The 11,380-nt window shown below is 50.2% G+C and overlaps 1 protein-coding gene across 1 annotated transcript; it reads right to left on the bottom strand.

The window, feature by feature from the left end:
• Positions 1–6,715: 6,715 nt before the first annotated feature.
• On the bottom strand, positions 6,716–7,471 carry FAM243A (family with sequence similarity 243 member A). Its single transcript, XM_006187482.1, has one exon. The coding sequence runs from the start codon at positions 7,469–7,471 to the stop codon at positions 6,716–6,718; it is 756 nt and encodes a 251-aa protein (XP_006187544.1).
• Positions 7,472–11,380: the final 3,909 nt, after the last annotated feature.

Here is an 11,380-nt window from a genome sequence, read left to right as displayed (position 1 = left end):
TATAGTCAGTTACAATGTGTCCATTTCTGGTGTACAGCATAATGTGTAGCTTGACTTTAAATAACTGGTTGGTGCATGAATGTGTGGGTGGATGCTGGTGGGTAGAGTGACTGTTAAAGCCCACAGCCAGGGCCTCATCTGACTGCAGCCATCCAGCCCCACTCGACCGTAACTGAGAACGAATCTGTCCCTGGGTAGGGGAAAGATGTTTCAAAGAGCATAAACTGGAATTTACGTCCTCCGCCCACAGGAGAGCCCCAGACTCCCTGACACAGACCATATTTAATCTTACTAGATGTGTGCCTAACACGTTTTTGGTCTTTAAGCTTACAACACATTAGAAGCAGAAATGAAGAAAGGCTGTTGGCAGCAGAAATACCTCAGAGCAAGAGAGATGATCTCTAAGCAGGAGACCAGGCCTAAGAACTGGTAGGTAGGATCGCCAAGCCAACGGTCAGACTGCCACCCATTGTGACCTGTTCATAATAATGATTTTAGTCATTAGGATAAGGTGAAACTGTCTTCATATACTTTGCTTAGGGAGGCATAGTCGTGCATAATATATTTCAGGAACTGAATATTTCAAACGAAAAATCTGAGGTGCTTGAAAAAAGGTCACCTTTCGCCATCCTGTCTCCAAATTCTCATCTCTAGGAAGCACAGTGGCCTGGATGACGCCTTCCTGAGGCGCATGCGCAGAGCTGCATCTCACCCGACGTGGACTTGATACCGGCACCCGCTGGGATCAATTCTTTAGTGCAGGTCTCGTCTGTGTCAGAGGGAGACAAGGCGTGATGGACAGCCTGGGGAGAAAAGTGGATTGAGGCCAGGTTCTCAAATGGGAGCATGTGCAAGAGGTTGTTTAAAATGCAGATTCTTGGGCTGGACTCCAGCCGCACCGCATCAGAACCCATTCGGGAGTGACCAGGAGTTTGTGTTCCCGTTTGAACCCCCCAGGGGATTGTGATGGGGTGGGTCTTGAGTCTCCTTTTGAGCTTTAAGTGCTGGGCAGAGGGAGATGAGCCAGGAGCCAGGCTGGGAAGAGCGTCTGAGCGGTAGAATGCCGAGCAGGAGCCAGAAGGCAGCCGCTGGTCCTCGTTCAGCACTTGCTCTTCCACCTGTTACCCCCAGCAGCTGTCATCATACCCTTCTCACAAATGAGGGGGCCGAGGCACAGAGAGGTTGGTCTCTCTATCTAACGCCCCACAGCTGGCCAGAGGCGGAGACAGGATGTGGACCTCAGCTCTGGGTTGGTACTTTTCACTCCTGTGCAAGGACAGGCAGGGCGGGCAGGTGCTCTCGTTCTTCAGAGTCATGGGTCGCCCCTTCCTCAAGACGACGCAATGAGGACAGAGGCCAGGCTGTGGGGAGCCAGGAGGACGAGAGGAAATAGAAACAGTGCCCTTTGCATTCTTACTTCGTGTGTGTGGTCTGCAAATTCAGGAGACAAACTTATGGCTAAGCAATATGTTGGTTATAAATAACTGGTTAGTTTTTCAAATAATTGGCTTAGTTTTCTCATGCTTCCAGATGTTTTGGACACTAATGTGTTGATCATACTATTTGAAGAGACACCATTAGCCCCATTGAATTAAATTTGGAGGGACTTCACCTGAAAACATGATGAACTGATTATTTGAAAATTGTAAAAGAACTTGTGTTTCCCAACGCTGCAGCGCGCTGCGTACCTCAAAGGAGGGGACAGAGACATTGGCAGCCTTGGAGGAAGGTGAGATTGATAGGTTTTTCCGGATGGAGTGAGCTTGATCCTGATCACAGGCTGAAGGAAATGGGAGAGGAAGGGAGGACTGAACCTGCAGGGCTGCGGGTGGGTGGCATCTGGGGGCCGGGCACTGGAGGCCCCGGTCAGTGCAGGGCGAGGGGATATTGAGGGGAGCTGGGCAGTGGCCTCCGTTTCCCCTGTGGCTTGAGGTAGAGGAGGGGTGCTGGGTGTGGTGGGTGGGGCTCGAGGGGCTGGATTCTGCTGTCCCCTCTCCTTCCCGGCCCTTTAGGGCAGAAAGCAGGGCCCTGGCTGTCACCAAGTCTTGTTGGGGAGGACAGCTTTGCCTCCTTGAGCCCTGTGGGGTGAGGCCTTTGTAACTGCCTGCCGTTGGGCCTGGAAATCACACTCAGGTTTTTAACCAGTGGGAACTGAGTGGACGGCTCAGCAGGAAACGTGTTTCCCCACCTTAACCTGAGAAGGCATCACCCTGCCCGGCACCCCTCAGGGTCTTTTCTTCTAGAAGAGCCCAAACTCCTTCTCATACAACAATTTTTCTTTTTCCATCCTGTCCCTTCCACACCTTCCTTTCATTCTGCTCACACTGCTCCCCACGCTATACACACACGCTCGCACACTCCACGCCCGGGGATGCGGGTAGACTCCATACTACCTCAGGCTTCTGCCTGGCTGGCCATCCCCTCCCTGCTTCTCCCGGTGATGGATTCCCCCTTCCTCTGGCCTCTGTTCCTGTTTCCCCTCTTCCTGCTGCTCTGCCCACGACTCCCCAGCACCAGGCCTTGGACTCTGAGCCCTCACTCCCCACACCTCCAGCATCTCACGGACCACTGACAGGTGCTCACCACCCGCTTGACTGCCTCGAGGACCTGAGCTTGCTTTCTTTGGGCCCCTGTCCTGAGTGCACATTACAGGCACATAGAAGGTGCTCGAATGCTTGGTGAGTGGATGAGTAACACCAAAGGGAAGGGAGCAGGGACTTTCAGCTGGCCACATTGCCATCCAAAATAAAAGACTACATTTCCCAGCTTCCCTTGTGACTAAGTCTGACCGGTGAGATTTAAGTGGAAGTGTTATGTGAGACTTCCTGGAAGGCCCCTTGAAAGGGGCGGGCCCTTCTTCCTCCCTGTCTCCTTGGCTGCCTGGAATGCTAATGCAAAGGCTTGTTCAGCAGACGTTGTGGACAGTGAGGTGACTGAGGACAGAACCACGTGTAGGACTGTGGAATAAAAAGATGAGACCTTGAGTTCTGTATGATCATGGATGCATCATGTTAGCCCTGCACTGCCACCTGGGCACTTCTAGTTCTTGTAAGGGGTGGAGCACCTTCTATTATGTTTAACTTCCTGATTGGCCAGGTGCGGCTCCATCAACCCAACTGATCCTGGACCTTCCTTGAGCGGTCAAGGCCAGAGCCAGTGAGCATCCAGCTCTATTTGTCTGTTTACCTCTGGGCTCAGTCCAGGGCAGCACCTTTTCTAACACCCACCTCCCCTGGGGGCACCCTGGCCCATGGGAAGGGAGTGGGGCTGTGGTTGTTGGTGCTGGCAAGGACCAGAGAGGATGGAATAGTCCCTCAGCCAACCTCTCAGAAGAGTCAGCACCACCTGACATCAGAGTCTCTCCAGAGGACGTGTCCACACACGCAGGGCTGCTGTGCCTTGTCGCTCACTTTATTCCATACGACACTGCCCCCAGAAAGGTTGCAGGCTGCACTCAGCATCCTCCCTGCCCACCTCCACCAGGAGAAACCTCTTATTACCCGTAATTGCCTAACTGATCATAGCTGGTCTTAAAAGAAATGCCAGAGAACAAAGTTTCCTTTGATCAAAGTATCTTGAGTGTGTCTCCTCTTATTATAACCAGTGATAAAAAAGCAGCAAGAATTTTCTTCCAAGAGTGAAAAGGAAGTGAGGTCAGTGACAGTAGGTCTCCATGGACAGGCTGGACACGATGCAGTGGTGTGGCACGTGGTAAGTGTGCAAAGCCCTCAGCTCTGGTTTGCTGAGCTCACTGAGCCTCAGGGAAGTAAAGTCATGTGTCCGAAGTCTCCTCGTTAACCAGCTGGAAACTTGAGATTCCAACTAGGCCCCTCCAATTCCCAAAGCCCAGTGCATTTTCCATTTTCTGCTGGAAGTTTCCAAGCTTGGTATAAAGCAGCATTTCTTAATTATGAGAACAATATTATGTAACTAAATTGCACATTAACGATGGCTCTTGATTTCTGGTTACACCACCGTTCGCTTTCTCCTACTTGCTTTCCTGATGATTGAACGAGGCCTCGAAGGAATAGAACCCTAATCTTGTTTTATTAGATCATTTTGGTTTCAAACAAAAATAGCTCCTATTGGTCTCTCTAGTTCATCTAATAGCCTAAAAGCCTCCCATTTTTTTTTTTTCTCACTGCAAAATGACGTGTCTTTAAAAGGTACTGGCCTCTAGCCTGACCTTGTGCTGTAATACATATTATTGTGGTCTTTGGTTGGGGGCAGCTGCTTTGCTGGCTGAGGTCAGTCTGATGTCAGAGGCGAGCCTTATGCCGTGTGAATTGTAGGAGTGAAAAGGAAAAATCTGGGCTTCAATAACCAAGCCAAGCGTGGTGGCTGGGCACACAGGCTTTAGCATCTGACTGGCCTGAGTGACTTCTCAACATCCCAGTTTCCTCCTCTGTAAAATAGGAAAGTGACAGAAGGTACCTGAGGGGGTTGTTATGAGGCTGAACCAAGCTGCTCAGTCGCGGAAAGGCTGTGTGCACAATGGCTCTCACCGTGAACTCTGGATTTGAACCTCAGATCCTCTGCACCGGAGCAAGTTAGGAATCTCTCCGTGACTCAGTTTACCCATCTGAGAACTGGAGACAGTGGTAGTTCCTACATCGGGGACCACTGTGAGGATTCAGTGAGGTAAGCAGGCATGGCTGCTAGTGCTGGTCACTACAGAACTCTGGGCAGGCGTGAGAGAAATGTGACATAGAGCAAAACACACTCACGTCCCCAAACCAGGCCACCTGCACGTAGGCCTGCACAGTGCCAGCGCCCTGAAGTCGCCAAAGAGGTCTGAGTACTATTCCTTCCTCTCAAGGAACTTACATTCTAAAACGTACATGAGACAAGTAGTAAAAACGACCACACTAAAGGAGCATGCAGCGAGAGCCATCCCACCAGGGTGACTGCCGGCGGGAGATGCGGCGTTTCAGCTGGCAGAAGAAAACCTCCTTTAGCACGTGTGCTCAACTGAATGGTGGTCCCCAGAGGCATCCAGGTCCTAAGGCCTGGAACCTGTGACTGTTGCCCTGTATGGACAAAGAATCTTTGCATATGTGATGAAGTTAAGGATTTTGAGATGGCGAGATGATTCTGGACTATCTGAATGGGCCTTAAATGCCATCACAAGTGTCCCTTCCAAGGGAGACAGAGGGAGATTTGACACAGAAGAGGAGAAAGTAATGTGGCCACAGAAGCAGAGATTGGAGTGATGTGGCCACAAGCCAAGGAATGCCGGCAGACGCCAGAAGCCAGAAGAGACCAGGAATGGATTCTCATCAGAGCCTCTGGAGGGAGCGTGGCCCTGCTGACACCTTAATTTTGGTTCAGTGGAACTAATTTCAGATTTCAGGCCTCCAGAACCCAGAGAGAATAAGTTTCTGTTGGTTTAATCCACCAAGCATGTGGTAATTTGTTACAGCAGCCACCAGAAACTCATCCTGCACCATTTGCTGTAAAGTGGGAGGTACAGCTGAGGCTGTCTGGTTCCAAGGGGCTGGCGGTGGTAGGTGCAATTTATCCCCAGATAAAATGCATGGTAACAGAAATGCTGCAGAAGTCCACTGAAAAGCACTGAACATCCATTTTCTGACAAAGCATTTCTAAATAATCCAGGGAGTTGCAGGAGGGAAGTCTGGCAGGAAGACAAGCAAAGAATCTGATGTTTCCGTGCTGGGCCAGCAGGAACCTGGCCTCACAATCTGATACAGAGGCCAATCTGTTAGGAGTTGGGTAGCAATTTTCAGATTTTGTTTTTGACACACCCCAGAATAATACAGTAATACTTTTATTGTAAACTTACTGCCTGAACATACATAAACAAGAGTGAATTTTTTGCTATGTTTAATAGGAGGCAGGCCTTTCTCTGTAGAAGTGAAAAATAACCACCACAGACCCTTGCAACCGCCATCAGCGCCCCCAAACTTGGTTAGCGTGCTGCTGCACCGGCCGCGGGCGGCTCAACCCTGAGAAGCAGCTGCGTGAAGGTCTGATGGCCTCCTGTTGGGATTCTTGGAGTTGGGGTGGGAGACAGATTGGATAAGTGGGTTCTGTAGATCCCCTCGCCCCAGTTTGTCACCTTTTCACCCGCCAAGTCCCACTTGAGCCAAACACTGCCAGAGCTTCCCAGGTTCCTTATGGGGACCGCCCCCTTGCCTTGGAGGCTCTGGATGGGGTTTCACCTTTTTGGCTGTCTCCTGCTCAGCCTCTGCCTCCTTGCTTTCAAGAAACAGGAAGGGAACATCCTGTTCAGCCACCATCTGGACCACATCTGCTGCTGGGAAGATGGCTCCCGGTGGACTGTTCTGGTGGGCTGAAACCAGTTGGCACACTACACAATTTCCACTCTTTGTGACCACACACTTGATTCTCTTTTTCTCTCAGACCCAAATTTTGACCACACAGTCTTTGGCTCTGTTCACGTCTGCTCCCTGCCAGCCTCCTTTGAGCTGGGTTAACTCTAATCCTCCCACTGACACAATAGCCCTCAGAATGGCCTCAACAAGATGGGAGTCCAGATCCCTAATTTACCAACAAGCTTTAATGAAACCTCCAGCGAACCTAAAGCTCTTGGCCAATGCTCTTAGGAACCTCAGTCTTCACAGCATCCCCGTGAAATCGTTGTTGTAGTATATTTGGCTGCAGTGGTCCAGAGCCAACAGAGTTGGTAAAGATAGTGCCTGTATTACAGTCCTACTGCTTGTTGGAATCACCCTTAGGAAAATTTACCAAGATAGTAGTTCTCCCATCTTCGCACTTTGTTAGTCAGTGTTTTCCATTTGCTTGGGTTTATCCTTTCAATCCCTTTGCTAATTAAATCACTGAAGAGTATATACTGGTAAGAATACACATTGTCAATGGACTGCAAACAAAACTCCTTTCTGTTATTGATGATAAACCATTTCAGAGAAGACCAGGCAGAGTCTAAAGGGTTCAGATAATTGTAAGGGGAAGGCAGGGAGAGTAGTTTATGGCCATAGGACTTGGCCACCTCAGGGCAACATACGATGCTCGTTAAGTTGATGACTGATGGGACATGGGCTTGGGCCTCCCACTCTTTGTCTTCTGTTGGCCTCAGCTCAGCCTGCTGCCTCCGCTCTTTGACCACAATGACACACTTCCCATAGGTCTTTTTCACCACATCACAGAACTCAAAGAAGAGGCTGTCTTCCTGTCTGACGCATAACTCATCCCTTAGGAACATCCGATATTTCCAAGGCACCCATCCTTGACCACCACCGGCGTGCACAATACACCACGTCGGAGTTGGCATGAAATAGCCGTCGCTGAAATCTTCCCCAGTTACAAGACTTTCAGGGAGATCAGTTTCCCCAAGATATATGGTTGTAAAGCCATCATACTGCAGTGTTCTCAGGGTTTTCAAATATTGGAGACATTGCTTCCTCTTGATGCTGCCAAATAGATTTCTGATAATGATGTTTCTTAAAAGAGGGTTTGCAAAGTGAGGCATGGTGGCTCCTCAAGTGTTTTTGAAAGCTTGGGTGTCTATCCTCTGCAGAGATCTAGCAGGAATGGGATGATGACCTCATAAAGGGCTTTCTTACAGCAGGGCCAGTCCCATAGATACGCTTTGGATTTCAAAGCGTCATGGAACACATATTCAGAACAGTTCTCTTCTGGCTTCTATGACATGGTATTGGGAACTACAGGCCATACAAAACATTGCTTTGACATCGCATCTGTAGTGGGTCTGGAGAGAGACTGGCAATTATATTAGTTTGCTAAGGCCGCCATAACAAAATTCCACAAACAGCAGACATTTCTTTCTTTCACAGTTCTGGAGGCTAGACGTCTAAGATCAAGGTGTCAGCAGTTCTGGTTTCTCACGAGACCTTTCTGCTTGGCTTGCAGATGTTGCCTTCCCGCCATGTCCCTACTTGGCCTTTCCTCTGTGTGCCCACGTGTCTCTGTCCTAAAGTCCTCTTCTTATAAGTACACTGGTCCTATGGGCTTAGGGCCCCGTCACATGCTCTTGTTTTACCTTAATCACCTCTTTAAAGACCCTATCTCCAAAGACAGTCACATTCTGAGGTACTAGGGGTTAGGGCTTCGACCTGTGATTTGGGGGAGACACAATTCAGCCCCTGACAGCAACCTTTTAACAGTGATGAGTCGAGTTCCTGACTCGTTTCCACTTGGGTCATGAAGATGGAGAGTAATATTTGTATTTATTCATCCATTCTAAGCACCTGCTTTGTGCCTGGCCCCAAGGGGACAGTCCTGACACATCCGGACAGACCTGGGCGTGCGTGTGGTTTCTGTCTGTGAGTGCACAGACTTTGTGCCCGCTGTCTGCCCACTTTCATAATCAAGAGTGCTTTTTCCAGTGTCACGAAGAGGGTATGGCCAACAGCAAAGGAAAGCTGGCCTGCACACCCATCTTTCACTGGGAGCTGCCAATTCTTGAGCTAATTTAATACCCCATCTGCAAAGGACTTTAATTTTATATATTCAAGGCGAAATGCTAGTTTGCTTCAAACTCTAGCAGCCTCTTCAACTTCCTTTGTTTGTATTTTCTTGTCTCCTTAGAGCTAAAGATGTTTCTCAAGTGAGCATGATGGATTCCTTCAAATGAAGAGGTGGACAAAATGATTTATTATGTCCCTTACTTGACTATTGAATGGATGAGGATTTTCTTCCCACAAAGGGAATCCCCAAGGGGATTCCAGTTGCGGCAATGCCAGGCAGTACGACTAACCCAGTATAGTGACGTTAACACGAAGCGTGTGTTCTCCAAGCGCCTTTCTCAGAGCCCGGACTCAAGCAAAGCATTGAACTATGGATGGCCAGAAAAATTCAGAGAACCCTTCCCTTTGCTCCTTCCCCTGATGCTACACCATCCTTAACTATGGGTTCCACTGGGAGATACTGAGGGCCTAGGAGAAAGAACAAAGCTTCACTTTGGATCACCTCCTACTTTAGAGATTTTGCAGGGTGGCTGAAGAACCACCAGGGGGCAGTATGGATATGTCTCCATGAGGACTTAAGAGGCAACACTGTAACTACCTCCCAGGACAGGAGCTAGAAGCTTGCTATTCCTAAAGCGCCCCCCACCCCACGCATCCCTCCCCAGTCACAACCTTCTCCCTTGGCCCTGAGAGTAACTACTATCTGCTTTTCTAGAAAACGCTTCTGTACTTCTCTCTTCTCTGCTGCCCGGGGAACGGGTATTCTAAGGTAGAACAGTGTAACATGTCAATTCACTGAAATTAATTTTGCATGACTAGGGGATCAGGTTTGTTCAGTTCAAAGACAGACAGTGGCAGAGACCTTAGCTCAGTGTGTAAGTATTGCTCTGGTTCTGTCTGTGTACCTGGCGCAAATCATGCTTGTCCCACAAAGGAAGGGAACACTTGGAGAGTGGTTTCGTCCACCGCGACGCACCCCCTCCAAAAAAAAAATCCCATGAACTAAAGGAGTTGTCCCGCATATAAACAGATGTGTGTGCACGTGTGTGAGTTTGAGTCTTAGTCCACAAACGTGGCTGTGCAGGAAATGTTAGGGGCATTAGGCATGAGGCTGAGGTCAATCTCCCATCCTGGGCTTCCCCTCCAGCCTTCCCCTGTGAGACACGGGCCAGCACACAGGGTCTGAAGCTGCTCCCACACCCTGCCTGGAACAGCGATCCTCAAGCCGGGTGCATCCAGGAACCCTGGGAGGAGCTTTGCTTCTTTCTGGTCTCCGAGCTTTGAAATGGTCTTGGCTGAGGCCTAGACATCACCACAATATTTGCAATCTTTCATGTGATTCTAAAGTGAGGCCAAGTTGAAACCCCCTGTCTGAGAACAAGGCCTCCTCAGGGCCTGGGGGGTCCCTGGGGGTGCAGAGCTGGCAGGGACCTCAGAGTTAGTTTTGAAAGGAACAGAACAATTTTTTTTCCCTCATGTACACATAGGTAGAGTTTTTAATGGAGAAAGGTTTGAGTTCTATAGAAATGAAAAGGGTAGAAGAGTAGGGGAAAAGTAGGGGACGGGGCTGGCTTCTCCCTGCTCCTGTGGAGACTTGAGGAATCCAGGCAACAAGGCGTCTCAGTCCCGCTGGGCTGCTGTAACAAGTTACCACAGACCCCGCTTAAACAGCGAGTGCTCAGCTCTCACGGCTCTGGGGGCAGGAAGTCCAAGATCACGTGTGGGCAGATCCAGCGTCTGGTGAGGGCTCAGCCCTGGTTTTCAGACAGCCGTCTACCCGGTGTGTCCTCACGTGGGCTGGGCAGAGACTGGAGGAGGCAAGCGCCCATGTCTTCTCTCAAAGGGCACCAATCCCATCATGGGGGCCCCACCCTCATGATCTCATCACCCACACAAATGCCCCACCTCCTAACACCAGGCATCAGAGGTTAGCCTTTCTCATAGGAGTTTTGTGGGGGACACAAAGATTCAGTCCGTAGCACATGGTTTGAGAATCCCCAGATCATGTTGGACTCTGGTAGCCACTGGTCCTCTGCCCAGATTTTTGGCCCTGGGCTTCCCTGCCCGCTTGTGGTTGGGAGGACCATGGGGCTAATCTAGCCAGTGAGTGGCAGTTGGGTGTGACGCATGTCTCTTCCAGGCTGAATCATTTAATCATCCAGGTGGGACTCCCTGGAGCGCTTCCCTTCAGCACAGAGAGCAGAGATGTTTCAGAGAGCGGATGCTCGGGAACTCTGGGTCTCAGAGCGAGGACAGGGCGACACAGAGCGGAGCCCCAGCCCACCCGCTGTGCGCACGTGGCGTGAGAGAGAAATGAACCTAGCGGGAGCCGGCAGCCTTCCCACTCCTCACCGTGAATGAAAATAAAGGTGTATTTTGGACAAAGAATTCATAGAACCATCACGTGGACCTAGCTTTGAGCCTCTTGCCCTGCTGTTTGACAACATACAGGCGTCTCAGACTCTCTGAGCCTCAATTATAGCACCCGCCTTGCGGCATTTTTATAAGGGGATCTCCTCTGACCATACGTCAAAGCAGCCAGCATCGGTAGTGTTCATTAAATCTTAGTTTTCGTCCCTTCTTGTCTCACTGTTAGTGGACACGTGGTTGCCTCCCTCGCTTCCATTTCCCCGCCCACTTCGCAACAGGGCCCTGAGTTCCCTTGGTGATCACCTGTCTCCCAGGAAGCTCAGGTTCTTTGGGAGGAAGCCCTGTCAGGTCCAGCTCCAGAACTAAGCCAATCAGCACAACGCGCCCCCCCCCCCCGCCACCCCAGCCCATCACGTGGTTCAGGGTGTGCTTGTGACGTAAGCAGCCCCGCCCCAAATCTCAGAATTCTTCCTAGGATGTCTGGGCACTCGGGACCCGAGAGGGGCCCAAACTTACTTCCCTGCTTCTCTCTTTACCCCAGGAGGAAACATACCCTCTCCTCTTCTTGCAAAAAGCCTCCC

This window comes from Camelus ferus, chromosome 1 (genome assembly GCF_009834535.1).
Source record: "Camelus ferus isolate YT-003-E chromosome 1, BCGSAC_Cfer_1.0, whole genome shotgun sequence".
Classification (NCBI taxonomy): domain Eukaryota; kingdom Metazoa; phylum Chordata; class Mammalia; order Artiodactyla; family Camelidae; genus Camelus; species Camelus ferus.
Note: the sequence above shows the minus strand (reverse complement) of the source record. Positions and strands in the feature narration are given on the sequence as shown.